Raw genomic sequence first — 24787 nt, forward strand, 5'->3', positions numbered from 1 at the left:
CTCCCAAGTGCTAGGGCTGCACATGTGTTCCATGATGCCTGACTATATATCCTAAAATTCTATGAAAATCCAAACCAAACTAAAACAAAACAAAACAAATTATTGTTAAAGCAATATAATAACTATCTCACACAAATGTCTCTGAGAATACTGCTTTCTGAAGATACGTCTTTTCTATTCTTAATACTTGGTGCCTATTCTTTCTTTGTGACTATGTTTTGTTACAGCATTTCCTCAAGCCTATTTGAAGACAAGCTGGGAGTTGAGTAAGAGAATCCTAAGCACTGGCAAAAACAACGTGCAAAAAAAAAAAAAAAAAGTGTGAATTGGGGAAATAGTTCAATACAGTGCTTAAGAAACATAGGTTTGAGTTCCCTCTCTTCCAGACTTTACTGTATGTACCTTTGCCCTTGGCTATTATGAATATATTAGCATTTCTTAGTGAGTTTGACAAGGTAGAAGACTAAAGAAACATAAAATGCTCTGAGAAGTTTCTAGTATTTTAGTTCCCAATAAGTATTGGCTACTGTTATCCTTAGTTTTAGGAAATACAGAGTTCAACATGATAGGAGAGTAAGGGCTGTGAGAAAAAACAAAGGCCAGATAATGAAAATCTTCAAACTGTTAGAAATAAGAACTAACTTCAAAAGGACTATACCAAAGGCCATGACCACTTCTACTAATGGAAACAAGTGCAGAGATAAGAATAGGCATATGTAACAGTGTGGAAAGTAGGTAAAGTTTCCTGACCACAAGCAGTGTCTATTCAAAGCATCAGACATTATGATTTTCCAGGCAACAAGAGCATTGGTGGTATAGTGGTAAGAAAAGCTACCTTCCAAGCAACAAGAAATATACCCCCCTAATCATTTTATCAGTTTAAATATTTATTCTAATTATAGCAGGGGTAGTCTCCAGCAAAATAAAGCAAAATTGTAAGATACACACCCACACAAAATTTCTTAGGATTAATAGTTTTCAGACACCCGAAGGTAAGAATGATTTAAACTTTTATCCTCTATCGAGATAGACAATCATGTGGGGCCTTCGCTGTTATTAACAAGCAGGTAAATAAACTTACATTCTGTTTGTTCCAAAATTTCAGTTTAAAATACTATTTTAAATTCTCTAGTTCTTAGTTTCAAGGACCCACAGTTTTTTCTAGCATGTACTAGGACTCAATCCAGCCCAAGTCAAGAACTGACATGTTTATACTAAAACATCACTGGATTCCACTGCACACTACTCATTCTTCCCATTATGTACCAATAGGTCCAAAGATTCCAGGGAAATAATCAAATTAGATGAGATAGCTCTGGGGCTTGTCTTAGAGTTCTCTTTGCAATACTAAGTCACTATTTTATAATGTGGATGGTGTGTCTGTCTATATGTCAACTACCTATTTCACTATCCATATGTGGATCATTCTACATACAAAATGTACAATGCAAAAAGGGTGAGAATACTGTATTTCCTATGGATAACAGAGATTACAAACCAATAACTAAAGCTAAAACTCCAAGGATGCCATTACAATCACAAATTTGTGTTCAATTTTAGATAATCATTCAACAACTGAAATATACAGACAACATTCTATTTGCTTAAAAAGTATATAAATTATGAATAGATGACATTCATAATAAGTAGAGGTTACTAAAATAAAACCATATGTTTCAAATTCAAACTACCAGTATATAAAATCTTAAAATATATGTGAAAATCAGATGCACAATTTGATGTAAAAAAAAAAATTGTAGCAGCTTTTGATGATTCTTAATTTCCAATTGACAGCTGCAGCCTTGTACCAAAAAAATCCATTTAGTACTTGAGTGCTTTTTGATGACTGAGAAAGAAAAAAAAAATTTCTATCATTTGACAAAAGCTAAGAAAGAAATATCCATTCTATAGCTAATTAAATATGTCTCTTGGAAAAAAAGAGCTAATATATTCTTTTTATTTTCAGTTAGTGAAATTACTCTTTTAAAAATATTTTTTCTTTCAATGAATCAAAAATAAAAAACTCTGAAACATTGAATAAAACAACAATATATCAATATATATTAGCCAACTGGCCAGTGTCAATAATTCTTAAACTGGTCTACAGAGTATTATGAGTGTACTATGTAAGAATGCTCTACTAACATAAAGCACATCTAAGTAGTCTTTGTGCACAGAAATGACATTACTATTATTTATGAACATTCCATAGTAATGTACCCTACATTTCTCATAAAACCCATGTATCATATGACTATGAAGATTAAACAGCAAAGTATGATCCAAATAGGCTGTGGAACACTCTTATATTCTGAATCACCTTTTTTTTAAAGATGTGATTCTTTCCTATACTTTTAAAGATTCCATAGTCAAACTGGCATTTTAAAAAGGAAACCAGTGCCAGGCGGTGGTGGCGCACGCCTTTAATCCCAGCACTCGGGATGCAGAGCCAGGCAGATCTCTGTGAGTTCAAGGCCAGCCTGGGCTACCAAGTGAGTTCCAGGAAAGGCGCAAAGCTACACAGAGAAACCCTGTCTCGAAAAACAACAACAAAAAAACAGAAAAAAAAAAAAAAAAAGGAAACCAGTGAAGATTAAGGGCACAAAGAATGATATATGTATGTATGCCACTTTTCACACCGTCTTTCTCCAACTCATTAAGTATCTCCTAAAACTTCTGCCTGCTAGCAGGATAGCCCATACCACTCACTCTGCCACTTACAACTTCAGGGATGGATGACACTATTCATCCCATAAAACATAAAATGCTCACAGAAATTTTATTAGTTTGTGATAGAGAATAAATCTTCTTTCATCCCCTTCCACTATACACTCCTATTTTCTTCCACCCCAATACTCACTCCAAGTTATGCCTAAGACAAAAGTGTATTCTTCCATAGAACCATTCTGTTTTGCACATAGCTTCCTAAATTTAAAAACATGTAAAAACATCTATGGTGTGAGCAAAAGGTCTGCACTGCAGAAGTTACATGTGGAAAAGCATAGAACAAGAACCATTTAGGTTTACATACTTTTTCTCATTACTTTTATCTGTGTAGGAGATGCCATAAAACCCATAATAAGAGTTAGATATATTTGCCGAATACTCTATCTTCAAGGTATAATTGTGTCCTGTTAGAAGGGCTTCAGGGGCAACAATGGCGATTTGTTCATGATATGGATATTCCAGGATTTCAACTTGTTTTTCTTGACTTGAAACTGCTGACATAAATGTCACTCTTGAAATATTATGTCCTGTGCTATGGAGAATGATATTCCACGTGGCCTGAAGTGCCTGAAGTGAAATTGTCACAGAGCCCCTGAATGTCATTGAGGTTAGGTTTGGGTGTAGGCTAAGTTCATAGCGCTGAGGCATAATGGCAGTGGGAAGCCTAATTTGTGCCCATGGAAACAATTTCCCATTTGTGGCAAATGGCTGAATTAGTCCTGTTGACTGGTTTTTTTTGTTGCAGCCTTCTTTGGTAAAGGTACATCTAGGCAGTAGATAAATCACCATAATCACAGAGACAGCAACCACGATGACAAAAACACAGACCACTAAGGTCCTGGCAGAGGGTACTGAACAAGTCCCATCTGGACTCTGCCTGTAGCCTGTTGCACTGTTTCGAAGGCCTGAGCTTCTGTTCATGAAGGACATGCCCAGCAGCTTTGCAGATGACTCATAATCCTCTTCGTCCTCATCCATCTCATGCTCACCAAGACCTCGCACCAATAACCTTGAACCCCGGGGCTCATATTCCACTTCATCGGGTTCCAGAGGATGTAAACAAGGTTCTTTGGCTAAATCTACCACATCTGGTTCTTCTTCAAACATGCTGTTCTCAATCATATTCCTTGGAAGCTGAAGTCGATCTACAAAATTAAGACATAATGATAAGACAGAGGTGGGGGAGAGCTCATAATACAATGTTTCTTGGAAACACCAAATTTAGTGTTTTTTTCATCACTAGAGAGTTTTTTAATCACTAAGATTTATTTCCACCTTAACACTATTTGAATTAGAGGTGTGGTGGTATTGTGTTCCCCAAAATATTGTGTACCCTAATAAACTTATCTGGGGTCAGAGAACACAAAAGCCACTAGATACTTAGGATAGGCAGTGGTAGCACACACCTTTAATCCTAGCATTCCAGAGGCAGAAATTCATCTGTTCAAGGAAAGAGCCAAGCATGGTGACTCTCGCCTTTAATCCCAGAAAGCGAGCCTTTAATCCCAGGGAGTGATGGTAGAAAGCAAAAAGGTATATAAGGCGTGAGGACTAGAAACTAGAGGCATTTGGCTGGTTAAGCTTTTAAGTTTTGAGCAGCACAGTTCAGCTGAAAGCCATTTGGATCACAAGGACACAGAGGCTTCCCGTCTGAGGAAACAAGATCAGCTGAGAAGTTGGCCAGGTAAGGTTAGCTATGGCTTGTTCTGTCTCTCTTATCTTTCAGTGTTCAACCCAATACCTGGCCTCAGGTTTGATTTTAATAAATAAGACCTTTTAAGATTCATGCTACATAGAGGCTTTATGGCATTCTTGAGTTGTTCATTAAAAACTCAAGAATGTATAAAAAAGCATATTACTACAGTCATCAACCAAAAAAAAATCCTAGCAAACAGGCTAATATTAATGAAAGATGGTATAAAGCTAATTGATTTTCTGTAACAGATTTTTTCATTGTTAGTGGTCACTAAGTGCACAAAAATATTCTGATAGTGAAAAAGAATGGCTATTGTGCCTGTATAGAAGCTTACTGAGATGTATACAGATTTGAGGCCTGACTAATTTTGGTGTGTGATATTTATTTTATTTGAATTTGTTTTCTTTTAATAATGAAAGTATAATTATAATTTTTAAAAAAAAAACAGCTGTGGTTTTATAATACTTTCTTTATACGGTCCTACCCAACACCCTGGGTTCCAGGCTTGAATTTAGAGGATGTCACTCTGGTCATCTTTGCCTGGGTCTGTCCCTAAGTGGGGTCAAAAGGACTGCAGTCAATGCCTTTCTTCTGGGGTCTGGACACTTGTAGCTCAGATTTTTTTTGGCCAAATACTGCAAACCTAGTTATAAGGCCTATGAGGGTCTCCTTTCTACATTCCATTCTCCTTTGGGCAAATTACAAATGGCTTTACCTGCTTCTAGGCTTAAAAAGGTGGCTCATCAAAAGAATGGGTTATTGTTTCCCTCAGGTAAAGGATGTTTCTGCACCATAGTAAACTGAAAGAAGATTACTTATGAAATTTTGGTAAGCAAGAAATAGTAACATGCACAAAAAAATTAGAAAACAGATCAAACTACAGTTCAAACACCTGTTTTTTCACCCTTCTGTAACTTTCACAAGTACAACATTTCCCATCCTTAAAAACAGAACAAACACCATGAGTGCCAGCATATCTTGAAGCGGTGGGAGCTTTTCTAAGCTACATTTACCCCATTTGCCAAGAATCACGGAGGAGAAAGGTCTCAAGAAGCAAAGATTATCTATCAATAACTTAGATTTGGGACATTCAATATTTTGTATTTTAAAAAAATCACATCTTGTAAGGGATTTCAAGATTTTAACAAACTGAAATCATCTTTAACTTGTTCTCACAAGGCACTTTACAGTTACCATTTCTAATCTTCACAACAGTTCTATAAAGTAGCAAAAATTAAGACATGAAAAAAACCAAACAGAAGTGGATTAATTTAATTTCAAAGTCATATAGATATTTACTTGTATAATTGATATTTAAGCCCACATTCTAAAAAAAATTATTTCAAATTTTAATCTCAATATACTGCATCTTCTGACCCATGTTAGTTTAGTGAAATGGAAGAGCTTTTAACAATTTGATACATCATCAGTAGAACAAAACTGACATTTTAACTACTTAATATGCAGAAAAAGATAGTGCTCAGTAAAAAGAAAACAATAGTAACTCATAACTCACAAAATAAAAGAACTGCTAATATTAGGGTAAAGTTTACAATTGTGCTACTCAAAGTGCAGAATGAAGACCACAGTACCCATATTAAATTGCAGCTTCTTACAAAGGCAAACTCCTTCCCTCCTAGGTATGAATTTTAGGAAATTACCCAGTGACTTTCATGCATGTAAATTTCAGAAGCATTGATCAAATCATTCAAATATCAATCCTACTAGTCCTGGGTGTGCTCAGGACGTAGCAGTCTGTTTTACACATCTGAGAACAAGCCAGATTATTATACTGCATTCTCTTCCCCACAAGCCTTTTTTCCTTAGTTCCTTCTGCCTGGATGTCATGATTTCCTCTTTCTACCTTCATTCACTTTGGTACACACCTGTTAATGTATAACTAAACTCACTAGAACATTCATCAAGAAAACTCATTCTTTTTTATTTTTAAGAGTAAGCTGTCATTCATACTTTTGTGCACTTCTGACTTTGGAAACACAGAAACTCGAGTAAGACAGTCAACCATTTTCTACTTCTCCACTCTGAAAAATTATGCTACCTTAAAAAGATTTCTTTGAATAAAACTTCTACTTATTTATAGGTGTGGATTTAGCAAAGTAGCCACCTACCCACCTCCTGTGAATGGTGTGTGTAGAAAACAGGGGTTACAGTATCCTGTCTCTTAGAATTTGGTGTTCTAAGCTTCCAATAGTGCCCCATATTGCCTTGTGATGACTGGTGTCAATGGATATTGGTTTGGGGGTTGTATTAGTTACTTTTCTGTTGTGATAAACATCAAGAACAAAATCTACTTAAGGAAGAAAATATTTTTGTTTTTGTTTTTGTTTTTTTAGCTTAGGATCCAGAGAGTTAAGAGTCCACTTTAGCAGGTAATGTATGCCATGCCTGCAGGAACAGGAAGCTGGCTGACCATATTTCCATTCACACACAGGAAGGAGAGGAGAGAGAGAGAGAGAAGAGACAGAGAGAGAGAAGGGAGAGAGGAGCAGAAAGTGGGGTGAGGCTATAAACTCTCAAAGCATGCGCCAGTGATATATTTGCTCTGGCAAGTCTCAACCTCCTCAAGGTTCCATAACCACCCAGAGAGTACCACCCAGTGGGAACTAAGTGTTCAAATACATGAGCCCATGGGGGTCATTTCTCATCCAAAACACCACAAGTGTTCATTCTATTCATGCAGTTTCACATTGAAATATTGTTAAAATTTGTCTGTAAGCCCTTAATAAGATCTTAACCTTTCTGATGTGATTAAGCTCCTATGAGATGAAATTATGCTCCTTAAGCATCTCACCCCAAGCCAGATGCAGACATGAGCACTGTTTACTCAGTAAATGTTTAACTTAACTATCATTGGGTAGAGAATCAGCTCAATATTAGAGCATTCCCATTCATCAACTAGTTCAAGGCCAGCCTGGTCTACAGAGGGAGTTCCAGGACAGCCAGGGCTACACAGAGAAACACAGTTTCTTTCCTTTATTTATTTATTTGTTTGTTTGTTTATCTATTTATTTATTCTTTAAAAAAATTCTTCCCAGATGACCATACCTTGTGTCAAGTTGGCATAAAAATTATCCAACACAACTGCTCAGCAATGACCTGTTTAAAGCCAAGGAATATTTAACAGTTGAGCATTTAATATGGCCTGTCCTCATCAAATCTGAGAATTGGCCAGTCAGTAATCTGTCAAAATGCAGATAACTTATTTTTGTTATTAAACACCTCATCAGATTAATATTTACATAGAACTTTACTCTTCTAGTAGTAAAACAAACCAAACAATCTGCCATATTTTACTAAGTATTACAAGCACACAGTTCTGTATACAGTTCTTTCCATTTAAATATCAACCTGGGGAAACCCAATGTTATTACAAGCCAATCAAAGACTTTCAATCTGCTATTTTTTATGTTGTCTTGACTCTTAAGTCAATACACTTTAATTTTAGCATAACTATAAGGTTACTCTATACTGTAATTAGACTTATTCCTTCTAAGAAACAGTATAATATTATATGATATACACTATATATACAGTATAATATATATCATTTCCCCTTCCCTTTCCAAAAATAAAAAACAAACAAAAAGAAAGTAAAGTTTCACATATATATATATATATATATATATATATATATATATATATATAAACAGTAAAGGTGTAATTTAACTGGAATACAAATGTGTTTTCTTGCTTAGCATATATAAGTAGCTTGATATGTAATAATTCATATTATAAAGCTTTCACATTTGAAAAATAAAACAAGCAAACAACTAGTAGCATATTTTCTTGATGTATTGGCTATGAGCCTGGCCTTAAAAGGCTGAACCATCCCTCCAGCCCAGAAGCAGTGTTTTCTGAAGCTTTCTAAAGCTACACATAGATGCTGTCTGTAACCCAACAAATCCCTAGTTGAAATTTAATTTCTAAATAACATGGATCCATGTGGCTGTAATCTAAGAAAACTGAAGATATTTCTATCCCTCTGATGCTGTACCTAGACTCAACGTTTATGGACCAGATCTAAACTGCAAACTGTTTATTATCCATCTGTGACAGGACAGTCATAGAGAATTAGCTTCTAAAACCTTTTATTACAATCTGACAGAGTAATTTCATGTCTGTTGAATTCAATGCTATTTAAAATGAGACTTATTTTTGCATATCTTTTAAAATTTTTATAATAATTCTTTTTTATATAATCAGCAATGTTTCAACAAAAATCTAAATAAAAAACAAGACACCTTGGTTGTTCGGGTCAGATAATCTGAAAGCAATGGGTCTGGGCCATGGTAGTCCAGAGGAAGAAGTCCTAGACTATGATGCGGTGGGGGAGGGCAATCACATGACAGGTAGGAAGCACACAATGATGCTCCTTTGGTTTGGATGAACCAGTGGGGTAGCAACACAGAGGGAAATCTGCATCTATCAAGTCCTACAGATATACTGCAGCTGGGAAAACTGAAAGAAGGAAAATCAGACCCTGAGACTGAGAATATAGGTTTTCAGTCTGTCTCTCTGTAGTTTCTTCATCTCTCTCCCTAACCCTTTGTGTCACACCCCCCCCCCGCCCCCACCAACTCATGAGAGAAAGCAATGGCAATAAGGTAAGCACAGCATATGAACTATGATATATTTAATATGCTTGTCAGCTGGTTAGAACTATTTAGTTAACAGCATTATATAGAGATTATAGTTTCATGTTCAGATGAATGCTTAAATTTTAGCTCTTTTATTGACTACTACAGCAGAAACAGGTTACTTTTCCTAGTCTTAGTCTCCTTGCCTACAATGTAGACACCATGATTTTATAAGACTGCTATAAGGACTGTGGTAGTGAGTCTTGTGCTCAAAGGAAGGATGGAGACAGATGATTAAGAATACTAAATTGTAATTTAAATCACATAGTGGCTGAAATCATTCAAAGGGAGACAAGAGTCACACAGTATCAGTTTCTAAAAGTGGACAGAGGAAAAAAGGCAGCACAGGAGATTAAGAAAGAAGAGATGAGCAAGCAAGAAATTATGCCTGGAACCAACTGTAAGGTTTCATAAGGAAAGGGACTGACAGTTAATGTATTAGAAAGGTCAAGTAAAAACAGGACTAGAAATCTCCTCCCACTCCCTGCATCTGGCAACTAAAAAAACAGGGACTTTTTAAGATGTGCTTTCAGTGGAAAGATGGGAATGCAAGTGCTATTCCAGTTTCCCAAGGAAGCAAGGCGCAACTGAAGGAAAGGGCTGCACACTGTTCTTTCAAGGTACATGGCTGCTTGTAAGGAAAAATGCAGGATCAGTGTTATATGTATGTGTGTATATGTGTATGTATGTATGTATATGTGTGTATATGTCTGTACATACATATAGTTTCAGTAGAAAGTTAAATCCTTTTGTTTTTGTTAGTCTACATTTAAGGTGGAAGCAACTTAAGCATGCATTGCTATGGGAAAGGAAAAATAAAGAAAGATAAAATGTGGGTGTGGAGGTAGAGCTGAGGGAAAACACAAGGACATTATCTCAGAGTGATTGAGAGAGGTCACAAGAACTCCAAGGAGGATGATCATGACTAAACCACTTTTCCTCTGGGCCTGAGAACTGAAGGTAAAAACTGAGAAGAGTCACATCCCCAAAAAGAGATCCAGACAGTCTCTGTGAACTCTGTGACAGGAGAAACAAGTCCATATGCCCAGCACAACAGGCGAGAATAGAGAAAGCAAAGACACTTGGAGAGAATGATAAAAGAGGATCAAGGAGTGCTGCCGCAGAGCAGGGCACCGTGGAGACATTTACACAGCCCAGTGCTTACCAGCCCCGGCTTAGAGAGAAAGACTGTGTATTTTATCACAATTAAAATAGAAAAGTAGACAAAAATTAAAACATAACAGAAACAAATCATGACTCCAGAGCTTCATAAGCAAGGAGGATGTGGTAAGAGGCCAGGGGAAGGATACAGGGGTTGCTAGCAAGAGAGTGATTAACTGAGGTGCAATTTGGAGGACAGGACAAAATGCAAACCATTACAACATAGCAAGAGACTTGGATTAAAAGAAGCAAACTTTCCACAGATACAATCCCTTTACACAGTCATCCCATTTTCTGAGAAAATGAAGTAGTATGTATTTTTAAATTAACAAGCCAAAATCCCCCCCAAAGCCTAATCTAAACAAGTTTTCTTGAGCAGAAACAAGGCTTGCTTTATTCAAATGAGGCTGTAATACTTAATAAGCATTGCTCTGCTTCTGAGAAACCCCCACTGAGGTGGTATTGTGTTCTCCGAAATATTGTGCACCCTAATAAACTTATCTGGGGTTAGAGACAGAAGAGCCACAATATTAAACATAGAGGATAGGCAGTGGTAGCACACGCCTTTAATCCTAGCATTCCAAAGGCTGAAATCCATGTGTTCAAGGATACAGCCAAGCATGGTTACTCACACCTTTAATCCCAGAAAGCGAGCCTTTAATCCCAGGGAGTGAGGCAGAAAGCAGAAAAATATATAAGGCGTGAGGACCAGAAACTAGAGGCATTTGGCTGGTTAAGCATTTGGCTGGCTAAGCTTTCAGGCTTTCTAGCAGCACAGTTCAGCTGAGAGCCATTTGGATGTGAGGACACAGAGACCTCCAGTCTAAGGAAACAAGACCAGCTGAGAAGTTAGCCAGGTGAGGTTAGCTGTGGCTTGTTTTGTCTCTCTGGTCTTCCAGTATTCACCCCAATAACTGGCCTCAGGTTTGATTTAATTAATAAGACTTTTTAAGATTCCTGCTACACCCCACCATGACCTACTGATATACAGCCAAATGTATATGTGCATGGAAAAACATTTATAAAATATATTCTAGACTATCTCCAGCTGTAAACTTCATTCAAGTTCCTTTAACTCAGTGTGTTTCTTTTGTGAACAAGTGAGTATATGGCTGGAGATATGAAGCAAGACAATCGTGGAGAAATGATTCAGCCCTGAAGGAATTAAGATTTACTTTTCCCAGCTGAGTGCAGTGGCATACACCTCTTGGTTCTGCTACTTCTAAGGCTGAGGAAGGAAGATCTCCACAGGAGTAAAAAGTCAGCATAGTAAACACAGCAAGACCCTATGGAAGGAAGAGAGAGAAAAAGGAGGAGGGAGGAAGGGAAATAAGATATGCTTTTTTTCTTATAAGCTACGACTATAGTTAAAGTTCATTTCAACACATTAAAATTGCTGTCCCAATCATCAAAACTGTTGTTGGCACTAAACTGTTCTTCCTCTTGTAATCTATTATTCATCTGCACAAATGATACAAGTGTTTTCACATATTGGACAAGAGACAAATCAAGTATGTGACCTCTAAGGAAAAAAAGAGACGTGTAGTGATGTAAATTGAGGATGGGTAATTATGCTGATCCATTTCTGACTCAGAGCAAGACCATTATTGCCTCCAGGCCAGACTGTTGATAACCACAACAATCCCCTACTAAAAGTGTTTCAGAGCATGGTGACATTGAAACACTGCTTGGCTGCCCACCAAAAACCCCACTTCCATAAAAAGCAGCCCCCTAAAAATGCCTCTAGACAGCTTCTCTTTGCTATTTTCCACTGTAGTTGCACTACAGTATATCTAATCAACTCTACTTCTTCATTTTCCTTTCTTAGTGAATTCTTTATCTATCTAAATCACAAGATTGTAACCTTTGTTCCACACAGTAATGAGCCCCAAATAACTCTGGTTCTCTGCCTTAGGACAGTTTTCCAATAGTAGAATGACAAGCTGGAGTCCAAGTGGAACAGGACTGGCAGACAGAGACTGAGACAAGGGAGAAATGGAGCTGAGTACCAGGGACCACATAGTCTTGTACAGGATTTTCTGAGAGCCCTTTGTCAAATACAGCACATACCCTCATAAAAGAGGGGGACAATATCCCTAAAAGGAAACAGAAGCACTAGAGGTCAAGCAATATAGAGAAATGCCAACGTACAACCCAATCACAGCAAAGAGAACTCATTTGACATCAACTTGAAAGACTAGGGTGTAGAAATCACACCCTCAAGTAAGTTCTACTGTATACCTACACTAAAAAAGTCTAAGACCAAGCGCTAAGGAAACCCACAAGAGAAAAAGAATTTGAGTCTTGCTAAATTAGCAAGACCTGAGAATCGCCCTGAGATAAAACTAAGCCTATAAGCAAGTGATCAGCCAGTAACTCAGTTGCCTTTAAAATTACACCCCATGGAAAAATATGAACAAAACAAACACAAAACCTCTACAACATGTCTTCAGTACTGTCCAAAATGTAATAAGAAAATCACTAGTCATTTAATGACACAAGAAAATGCGACCCATAAGAAAACAAAAGTTAGCTGCTGCACTTAACTTTAGAACAGCTGCTGTAAAAGAATAAAGGAAACTGGCTTTAAAAAGTAAAACAGAGGACTATGAGAACAGACAGGAATTTCACCAAAAAAAAACTGAAACTAAATATAAGGGACCAGAGGCTGAGGAGATGGCTCAATGGGTAAGAATAACTGCTGCAAAACCATGAAGACTTGAGTTTAAATCTCCAGCACTAAAGTAAAAAATGTGGGCATGATCCTGTATTCCTGTAAACCCAGCACTGGGCAGAGAAGACAGGCTGAACCCAGGAGCTTGCTGGCCTGTTAGCCTAGCAAAAACTGTGAGCATCAGGTTCAGTGAAAGATCCTGTCTGAAAGGAACAAGGCAGGAAGCAACAGAAGACACCCAGCATCTTCCAATGGCCTCTGCACATGCACATATGAACACACCCTGTGGTGGTGTGAATAGGAATGGCCCCCATAGACTCATGTGTTTGAATGCTTGGCCCATAGGGAGTGGCACTGTTAGGAGATGTGGCCTTGTTGGAGTAGGTGTGGCTTTGCTGGAGGAAGTGTGTCACCAGTGGGTGAGCTTTGAAGTCTCAGAAGCTCAAGCCACACTCAGTGTGTCTGTCATTTCCTGTTGCCTGTGGATCCAGATGTAGAACTCCCAACTAACTCTCCAGCACCATGTCTGCCTGCATACTGCCATGTGTTCTGTCATGACAATAATGGACTAAACCTCTGAATTGTAAGCCAGCCCCAATTAAATGTATTTCTTTATAAGAATTGCTGTGGTCATGGTGTCTCTTCACAGCAATAAAAACCCTAACTAAAACACACCCCCTTTCCTCGAAAACACTCACACACACACACACACACACACACACACACACACACACACACACACACACACACGGGAAAAACAATTAGGTAACTGCAGTACTGACATGTTCAATAATTAAAATGAAAAAAAAAACAATGAATGAACTTAACAGCAGCTGGAAATAGCAGGGGGAAAAAGCCATATGAGTTTGACAGGCCATTAAAAATTACCAATTTAAGGAACAAAGGGATAAAATATTGAAGAAAAAGGAATACTCCATCAGGTATTTTATGGGTTAATATAAAATATTGTAACATAAGTTAACAAGAGCCCCAGAAGACTCATGTGAAAATGAGACAGAAAGAATTATTTGAATGATAGTTAAAATTTCCTGAGTTTAATAACAAAAATGTTAAGAGTATCCACAAGAAGAATAAATTTAAAAAAAAAAATGTACTAGATACACCATGACCAAACTGCCTAAACAAAAAGAAGCAAAAACTCTTTAAAGAAGCCTCAAAATAACACATTATCTTTAAGAAAAAGCAACGCTAATGTCTTGCAATAGTTGGGCCAGCAAATAATACAGCATTTTTAAGAGGCCAAGAGTAAAACCATGACATCAACTTTGCATCCTATCCCCCAAAACAGTATCATTCAGAAACAAGGATACTATGTTGGTACTTTCAACATAGATGAAAGCTGACAGAATTCATCTCAAGCAATTACATACTACAAAAAATTATAGAGCAGACTTCTTAGAATGAACAAAAATATTAGATATATGGGAAGGTATGTAGAAAGAGGGAAATAACAGAAATAATATGAGTGTTAAAAATAAAAATATGTTCTTTATCTAGAATCTTCTTAAAAGAATATGTTTAAAGCAAGAAATAACATTGTAGATATTTGTTATCTGTAAACCACATAAATAAAAGCTGCGGTGAGGACACAATGGAAACAATCAAAAATTCAAACAGTAAATTAATAGACAATTTCTAGGTATTTGGGGAAATAAAATCCCCATACAACCCACTGGTTAAAGAAACCACAAGGAATTTAGAAAGCATTTAAAACAAATAATAATATAAATTTCTAGGGTTTTTTGTTTTGTTTTGCTTTAAATGCCTGTGTTAGAAAAATGTTCAAAACTAATAACAGAACTTTTCATTCTAAGGAGCTAGAAAAACTAAGAAATCAAGTACCCCAAAAGTAGAAGAAGAAATAAAGAAGAGCAGAAACCAGCGCGATACAAAACAAAAACAACAGGTCAAAGCAAAGCACGCCGCTGTGGGGAAGGCAAGCAGGGCTCTGCTTCTAACACTCCTCTTCTAAGAACTGGCCTAAAAGTCCACACATCTCAAACACTGGTGCAGCTCCAAGACCAAGTGTTCACTCCTCCAAAGTCTCATCCAGTTAACTAAAGGCAAATCAGAAGTAAGTCCCAGGCTAGAGACAGCATCTGCCCTTTCAAAGCATTCTGGCAAACAGAACCAGCTAGAGGTGCTGTTACTATGCCCAAGCTAAAAAAAAAAAAAAAAAAATTAAAAAAAAAAATACACCTCCTACTCCCCACTGCCCAGGAAAAAGCCCCCATCCATCTCTATATTTTAATTTTTGTACCTTTTATTTCTTTAAAAGAGATGTCTTTTACATGTTCATTTAAATTTTTTAACTGTGTAGTTCTGAATATGAAAAGGGCAAAGGGGCTCATTTGTGTAAGCATTTGCTTTAAAAGTCTTACTTCATTTCAGATAACCACAACTCTGAGGTTCCTTTTTGCAAAAATATGACCATCCTACACAGAAATTTAGGTTATGGCTATGTGTAATAATAGCACCATTGCTCTGAATCTCAGAAACCCATTGACCAGGCTTATATATAAGCTAACTAAATCAGTCCTTGTCTCAGTTGAGCTTTTAGAACTCCACAAAGCACACACCATGCACAGGGCTGGTCTGTTTGATAGAATGTGAGACAAATACGGGAAGGGTGCATGACTATCACAGCACTTCTCCGCTCCCTATTCTACCTCTTAGTCTCCCCATGACATACACCATTCCCCTTTTTCAAAATTATATCAGTCCAATGCAATTTTCATATCTCTATAGTTTTTTCAAAATTAATAAACTATTTTTAGAATACTCCTTTTTTTCAAAATTAATACAACTATTTTAAGAATACTCCTTAAATGACTATACCATAAAATACAAGATACATAATTCTCAGGAAGAAAAGGATAGAAATACTACGGCAAATAATTGTTACAGGCCCTGAAAATTAATAACCATGATTTCCACAGATATTACTGTCGCATAATCCACTTTCTCTCCACAGTAAACCTTCTGGTCAATCAAGAAAAAACAACTTGAATTTTAGTAAACTTCACATTGTTATTCTAAACTAATCCTGCCAACTTGAAAGATTATCCAGCACAGGCTTACTTCCTGGTAACCACTGTACATAGAGTTTTGTTTATAATTAGACTGTGTGATGCTAATTATATCAGTAGCACTGCCAATGTTCTATGGAGGGTACAAGGAGAGTCAAGAGTTATTCCAGAATCATGAATCACCTCCCTCTCCACATTGCACACCACTAACCACCTGTCAAACCTGGAGACTGGAAATTATACAGGGAACTTTAGAGTTTAGGATGGAATACTGAGTCCAAAATCTGCACTGTAATTACTTTTAGAATAATGAGTGTACTGTAATACTTATGACTTCTTTCTTATTATTAAAAATTGAAAGAAGCAAGATTAATAAAATTCTAAGAGCTAGTTTACTCTGTAGAACAGGACATTTTTCTATTAAGTAAACTGTACTTAAAACATTTTGCTTCACTCACATATAAACTTTGAGGCAGAGATTCATGTCATTTCACCTTGGTAAATGTGCCAAAAGGGGAGAAGCCTGCAATAAACATCTGAAATAAAAGTAGCATCCAACACATTAAAATTAAGTCAAAATTAATGAAGATTACCCTGGTCTATGCATTAACTCTTCAAAAACTGAACTTAGGTTTACTGATATTCAGGGAATGATAGAGTTCACATATGAGGAGTTATGAGGTTAACAAGCTCCTTCTAACATCTACAATGGGACCAAGTCTTAAAGAAGGCCTAGGCATACTTCAGAGACTATGAGCAGTAGCCACATTTCATCTCTACTGGACACCAGTAGATCATTGCTAAGATGTCATTTGCATCCCATTAGTAGATAAAGTCATTAAAACAAAAAAGAGTCCAGAAATCTCACTTTTTCCTTGGGACTCACAAACACCAAAACACTGATTTCTTTTAAGATCTACAATAGTGTTCATGTATGTCCTCAGTGACTATGGATTTATATTTTTGTTTCTGGAGACTTCAATGTTCACATTTCACGCTTTAACTCATCTGACCTCCTAGGCCAAACAGCTGCCTTGACATGAAAGATGCTACAATTGTTCCTAACACCCCTAGGGATTGAGTGTACCTAAAACTATGCTCATTTGCCTTTATATAACAAAAAAAGGTAACTTGCAGCTAGTCTTACAACTATAATTTGTAAGAAGGCAATTTAACTTTTTTAATTCTCAAGCTTTTCTGTTTAAAATAACCTAAAGGGCAGCATTACAGACACCAAGTATAATTTACCAAACTGATAAACCAAGTCAAATTTCTACCATTTGCAAATTATTTACTGTATTACATGAAGAGCCTATTCACAATTTCTATTTTCTGTAGTTTTGTATACTTGGAGCAGAAATTAATACTTCTGTACTAGAGAGAAGCACAAAGATGAATTTCTAGCTGGTTTAATTTTGCAGCTATGAAACATGTTTTAAGCATCTATGTAGGAAAGCATTGGAGATGAAAAGAAATCTGCTAGAGAACTGCAGGACACAAAGTATTAGTAGTGCCTGGAAGCTCTGCAAAGAGAACATAAGGGATTAAAGGTAGAGGCAAGAAACATCTGCAGCATACATCAGTCCTTAGCAGTATACTGCAATCCTTAACAGAAACACACAAAAGAGAAAAAAAATGAAAAAGTAATTTCCTGTAGAAAAAGGAAATAAGTTTCCACCTGAATAAACAAGATGAAGAACTTCCATCAGCAGATCCATACACTAGATAAAATTTTAGTCAATTAGCCAACATAGCAACTATGTCTGTATATTTTAATCTGTAAGTAAAATGTTAAGGGAAGATGTTCTTTATGGCTTATATTTTTCACTAGCTTTTCAAAATTTCTCTTTAACATGATCTCAGCACAACAAACCCAGCTTGGCAAAGTTATAGCTACTGATAAGCTTATACCAGGATTCTTAAATTCATGTCTCATCAATACATATCAAGTTCTAAAATGTTTTTTCACCAAGTAAGTCCACAAGAGAAAAATATCAATTACACAGGGATATGTTGGAGAATGGTTTTACACACACACACACACACACACACACACACACACACACACACACACACAGAGAGAGAGAGAGAGAGAGAGAGAGAGAGAGACCTGCAAGATGGTTACTGTGTAACAATGCTTGCTGAACAAACCTGTAGACCTATTTGATTCCCAGAACCCATGGGATTCAATGGGAAAATGGCACATCCATAGCAAATGGGAGACAGAGACAGGAGAATCTACCAAAGGCTGGTGGATAAGATAGTCTGGATTGCACAGTCCAACAGAAATAGCAAGAGTCCCTGCCTCAGTATTTCAACAAGGTGAAAAGAGATAACTGACTCCTCAAAGCTGTCCTCTGAACTCACACTTATGCTGGGATACATGCATGGCTGCATTCACACACACACACACACACACACACACACACACACACACACACACACACACATATCATACATAATGGTCACACTTTCACATAAACAAAATGGTAGTAAGTAAACTTAAAAAAGAAATGTTTAGAGCCAGTGAGATAACTCAGTAGTAAAGGCACTTGCAACCAAGCCTGATGACCAGAGTTTGAACCTTGTGTCCCACAGGGTGGAAGGATGGAACCAAGCCAATGCGTACAAGTTGTTCTCTGACCTCCACATGCAACCCCTACCCAATACACATACAATAAATAAATGTAATAAAAGTTTTAAGTGGATGTTTATAGCAGTATTCTCACAAAGCAAGAAAGAAAGGGAGAGAGGGAGTGAGGGTGGGAGGGAGGGAAAGGAGGGAGGAAGAGAGGGAAGGAGAAAAGGGAAGGAGGGGAGGGGAGGGCAAAAGACTGTACTCATCCTATTTATTCTTACTATAAATATCTGGAGCTGGGTACTTATAAAGAAAGAAAAAAGATTACTTGGCTCACAGTTTTGGATCTTGGTGAATCCAGAGAGCATGTAGCTCTGATTAGGCTCCCTTGAATATATCACTTCATGCTGGACGGCACTACAATGGCAGGAACATAGAGGAAGACAGGAAGATGGCCAGAGCAAGGGGGTGTCAGTCTCACTGTTCTGTAACAACCCTCTCTGCAGTGCTAACCCAGGATTCCAGGAAAAGTACATTATTCCCTTCTAAGGACAGTGCCCTCAATCACCTAAAAGTCTTCCAAGTTCCACCTCTTAAAAGTTCCATCACCTCCCAACAACACACTGAGAAACAATTCCCAAGAATCTGTAAACCTTTGGTGGGAAAATCATAGAACACAGCTAACTGTTTAACAGCAGCAGGTGGGTATGCTCATATTTAATACAGTATTATACAGACAGATAATATATGTTTACCTTAAGTAAGGAAAGGTATTCAAAATGCAGTTTAAGGGGGAAAAAAGCAGGTTACAGAATTTTAAATAAATATATATCCAATAGGATACAATGTAAATAAAAAAAATATTAACTGTGGTTATTCCTGAGAGATAGAGCTTGGGTATGCTGGACATTTTTATTACCCAATTTTTCTTTTATATGTAATAGAATAAACTTTCACACATGTAAAAACAATGTTTTAAATATGCTAAGATAGAAAGTTAGTGAGTTAATAAAAAAAAAAAAAACAATATTGTTTGCTTAGAGAGAAATCAGGAAACCTGGATACCAAGATAGTATTTGCTATTTCTCTTTTGTGGGATCTCTTTTTAGGAAGTGGGATTTAATCTTTACTACTTAAATTCTTACAGTCCTTGTAACTTGGTTTAATAAATGAAATGAAGCAGAAAGATATTGGCAGAATTTTTAATGACAGGCCTTGGGAGGCTGTGTAAACTTTGCTATTTATTATTGCTTTTACAGTTCTGTGAGAGGGAATCCAAGCTAACTTCCTTGTGGGTGGGGGAACCACATTAAAAGACATCCAGGCAATAGCCAGCATCCACAGCCAGATACACAAGTGAAGCTATCTTAGAAGCATCTAGTCTCAAGTCAAAGCAATTAGCCAATGACTGCTTAAGAGTGACTTCAGGCAGGAAGAGCTGAAGAAACACTCACCTAAACCCAATCCAAACTACTGAGCTAAAGAATCATTAGCAAATAAAATGGTTGTTGTTTTAAGTCATAAATTTTAGGAATTCTATGTAATAACATATGATCTCCTTATTCATTATATAGTATAACCATCAATTTCAGCGATCTTATTTTCTGAGGACTCAAGCTCTACCACTGAGCTACATGCCCCTGAATTATTCTTACAGAACAATTTATCCCCAAAGATGAAACTTAAAGCACACTGTACCTATCAGTTTACAGTTCCATGGAACACCTGAGATGACAATGCACACAGAGCCTCACTGCTACTTCAGAGTCAACTCAGAAACAGGAAAGAACAGAACATTTGTCGTTAGAACAATTTGCATTCTTCATACAAAAACTCCTGTATATAGATGTAGGCTTATCATCCTAAGCCTAAGGGGTTTGATGTATATGATTTCATTATCAACAAGACTGCCTTACCACCCTACAAACAATGATGATGAGCAGCAACACTTACCAAAGGCTCTCTCACATAATAACACTGCGCTGAGCAACAGAAATAACAGAGGATAGCTAAGAACTTCTCTGGAACCAGACATTCTGCCACTTCCTAAATTCACTGTTTTACCAAGCTGAGGCAATAAGATGGACTTTCTGCCTCTCTCATTAAAATTAAGAAGTTAGAACATACCTCTAACCCCAGCACTTGGAAGGCAGAGGCAGGTAGATGTCTGAGTTTGAAGCTAGCCTGGTCTACATACAGAGTTCAGATTCTGTCACAACAACAACAAACAAATAAACAAACAAAAATCTACTGTCTCCTGTACTGAAACTTCAAGTTTGCTGTTAGAAAACTAAGTGCTGTTGTACGAAAACAAACGCTGGAATCTTAAATAAGCCTTTTAAGAGAATCCTAAGAAATTTCATGCAAAAAACAATTACATTTGTTGAAGGCTATTTACTAAAAATGACAGGAATAAAACATATTTTTATAAATAATCATTTTTATTTTTGAGATTATAGTTACATTATTCTCTCCTTTCTATTCTTCCCTCAAAACCTTCACCCCCTATTCTCTTTCAAATTCACAGCCTCGTTTTCTTTAATTGTTGATTATACAGATAAACAAATACACACACTCCAAAATATATAAATATAACCTACTCAGTCTATAAAATTTAAATTCTCTACAGGAAGATGGAAGTGAAACAATTCAGTCCATGCAAGCCAAACATAGTGATTCTGAAAGCAACCACTTTCTCAGAGTCACAGGAAATGGTTAAGCAACCTCAGAGCAGTCATTTGTTTTTGTTTTACAAATATTTTTTTCCAAATAATTATTTTCAAATAATAAGATATCTTAGAATAAATGGAAGCAAGTCCATTCTGATATTATAAGTTACTTCTGCTTGAGATATTCTTACTCCTTTTTTAAAAAGTAATGGGAACTCACATTTTAATGAATTTTCATACTTTTATACTAAAATAAATTCTTAAAATCTAATCAAAGATAATCACAGTAATAGTGCTGTGGGATGTCTTTATGCTGTGAATATGTATGGCTCCCATTGGATAATAAATAAAGATGTTTGGGCCTATGGTAAGAAAACTTACAGCCAGGTGGGAAATCCAAGCAAAGATACAGAGGGAAGAGGGTCAGAAGCAGAAAAGATGCCAGTCCACCACCCAAGGAGCAACATGTAATGGGACACAGGTAAAGCCACCAAAAACATGGCAATACATAGATTAATAGTTGTGGGTTAATTTAAGATGAAAGAGCTAGCTAGCAAGAATTCTTAGTCATAGGCCATACAGTTTATAATTAATATTATGCCCCTGAGTGATTATTTTATAAGTGGCTACAGGACTGTGGGTAAGAGAGATTTGTCCCAAGCACAGGCCAGGCAGGACACAGGAAATCTTTTGACTACATGTGATGTACCAACTTGGAGCTCTCAAATTTCCATTAGGCCTGAAAGAAGTTAAAAAGGGCTTCTAAGAACACAAAGCAGAGTCAAAAACAGCTTCCTACTTGTGTCTCTAATACATGCGGGCCATGGTACAGAGATGCCGCAGCATTCAGGCTTGAGCACAGCCTGGTGGATTCCTGCCTGGGTACACAGAGGTATCTCCAAGCTGTGCAGCATGCTGCATGGTGGATTTAGCTTTTACCCATACACACAAAAAAGGTTTCTGGGCCATCTGCATGCTACCTTGTGGCAGCATGGACCCCATAGCTGGCAGGGTAAGCCTGACTATCCTGGGTACCTCTTCCATGTTGGTTAGCCAATAGGGGCAGAGTCAGCAGCCAAGGCTGCTGTGTTGGTCCAAGCTACACAGTTTAGCAGTTTAAAATCTCTCCTGGTCAGAGAAGGATTATAGATTCACAATGAGACAGATTCAGATGGAATAAAACTCCAAACGGTTTACATAGGCTTGAGAGAGAGAGAAGAGAAAGGATATAGTCATAAAAATAAAATAAAGTCTTAAAAAATAATATATAAAAAAAATATAATAAGCCACATAAGGATGGAAATTACATAAAGAATCTAGATACTGCATATTATTATATTGGTTTTGGTATTTTTAACTACATAAAGACATTTGATTGTAAAGGCTATTCAGTTAGATCAATATGTATATTTTAAAGGTATCTTGACTTCAAAATTTATATCTAAGGATATGTTACTTTGGAAAAGAGGTTCTGCTTTTCTTTCCACAGAAGACGAGAAGCTGTGGATTCCTTCCAGGTTAATATGGTTCCATCAAGGAAGACCCCTGAGAGGTCTCCAGATGATCCAACATCGAAAACAGCTTCAAAGCAATTGGCTCAGAGAATACAGCCTCACAGACTACTCCAGTCAAGACTTGATCATAATCCTAAAATTTTCCTTATGTCCCTATAAGACCACCAGCACCCCCAATCAGCAGGAAGTAGCCTAGAAAACTACACCCACATTCCCAAAAATTGAATTACAAATGTTTGTCTTTGTTTAGGGGTTAGTTACAAATTGTTATTGGTCATAGTCAATATCTTTCTAAAAGAAAAAAGGGGGATATGATATAGATATGATAGGATGGAAAGGTAAATTATTGAATCTACTTTTAAAGAGCAACTTGTTTGAAATGTTTTACATTGCTATGGATTTTGGTTTACTGATACAAATTTAAAGTTCATTTTGCTATACTATACACACCCACACACACACACATTTCTATTCTTGTTTAAGGTATTATGTTTATGCAAATCATTTAAAACTGTAATATATAATTGAAAAATACAAAATGATGAGTCATTTATGATAATCAAACTTATACTCATGTTGTTTTTTAGGTACACAAAGATAAATTTTAATTAGGTAGGTAATCTTCAAACACTTCAAAGACCTTCAGAATATGGCATTTAAAATGTTTTAAAAACTTAAGACTTTTCTGGACAACACATCTGCTCCTGGCTGCACAGATTTACGCCAAAGAGGAAGATATGCATCAAAGATACTCTATATGGAGTTTATCTTCTTCTTGGCAAAACTGGTTATTTGGGCAAGAAACTGCTCATGCCTGGACTGCTTGATATTATGTTGTATAAACTGGACATACAGGACCCATAGGAAAATGACCACTGATTTTGCCAAAACAAGGCAAAATGGTCCTTCAGGTTCCTGCTTCACAGAGGAGACTGCCAGACATTCTACAGGACACAGGGAAAAGCGATAGAGAGACTCTAGGACTACAGGCTGAAGATGGATGCCCTTATGTTGCAGAGGAACTTTGGGTGACTGTCTAGGCATCCAAGTGTCTCAGTAATTTCTAGAATGTATGGAAGTTGCTTGCAATGCACTTCCTGTTTACTCAGATAATATTATATCCTTCTGGGGTCTTTGATGTATTTGAAGACTAGATAGTTATAATTTTCATTGGTTATGATAAAAGATAAATTAGATATGAAACTTTAGACTCACAAATATAAGATAGATGATAGAATATTTTCTTTAATTTTGTCAAATACAAATAGACTTGATATTATAACTGTAATTCTTGCTTAATAACTGTTCTTTATATGTAATTTTACTATGTTAAAGTTAAAACCTTCCTTTTTGATTAAACAGAACAGGGGAAGTGCTGTGGGATATCTTTGTGTAAACTGTGAATATGTGTTACCCCAACTGGCTAATAATTAAAGCTGCATTGGCCTATAGCAGAGCAGGATGGAGCCAGGCGGGAAAATCCAAGAGAGATAGTGAGAGGAGAAAGAAGAGTTCGGGGAGACACCAAGTCACCATCCAAGGAGAACTATGTAATGGGATACAGGTAAAGCCACAGAACACATAGAGATACATAGATTAGTAGCTATGGATTAATTTAAGATGAAAGAGCTAGCTAGCAAGAATTCTTAGCCATAGGCCATACAGTTTGTAATTAATATTAAGCCTCTGAGTGATTATTTTATAAGCAGCTGCAGGACTATGGGTGAGAGAGATCTGTTCCAACCAAAGGCTAGGCAGGACACAGGAAATCTTTCAACTACATAAGTCAAACTTACAAGTAAAAACTAAGCAACAAAGTTCAATACCAATCTCAGACAGACAAACTAGACCTGATTGGGGGGAGGGGAGTTCATATCTCTAGAGAACACATCCTATCATAGTTGATGTTTTTGAGAAAAAACTACCCATTATTTCTTTTTCTCCAGTACTACTTGTTGATTTCTGAAACAGTAAAATAAGTATCTGGGTGAGATACTATAAGCTAATGTTTTCTAAGTGATAAAACTCCACAAAATTCTTAAATGTCTTTATAAAAATCT

The 24787-nt window shown here is 36.7% G+C and overlaps 1 protein-coding gene across 2 annotated transcripts in view; it reads right to left on the minus strand.

Annotated features, from left to right (window-relative positions):
* The window catches only part of Lnpep (leucyl and cystinyl aminopeptidase), a 98952-nt gene that overhangs the window by 46749 nt on the left and 27416 nt on the right, over positions 1-24787 (minus strand). For both annotated transcript variants that reach the window (XM_006975937.4, XM_006975936.4), the window contains exon 2: positions 3032-3872. In XM_006975937.4, coding sequence (XP_006975999.1) covers positions 3032-3849 — 818 coding nt within the window. In that variant the 5' untranslated portion in view covers positions 3850-3872. The remainder of the gene's footprint in view (positions 1-3031; positions 3873-24787) is intronic.

The sequence above is a fragment of the Peromyscus maniculatus genome, chromosome 16 (genome assembly GCF_049852395.1).
Source record: "Peromyscus maniculatus bairdii isolate BWxNUB_F1_BW_parent chromosome 16, HU_Pman_BW_mat_3.1, whole genome shotgun sequence".
Classification (NCBI taxonomy): Eukaryota; Metazoa; Chordata; class Mammalia; order Rodentia; family Cricetidae; genus Peromyscus; species Peromyscus maniculatus.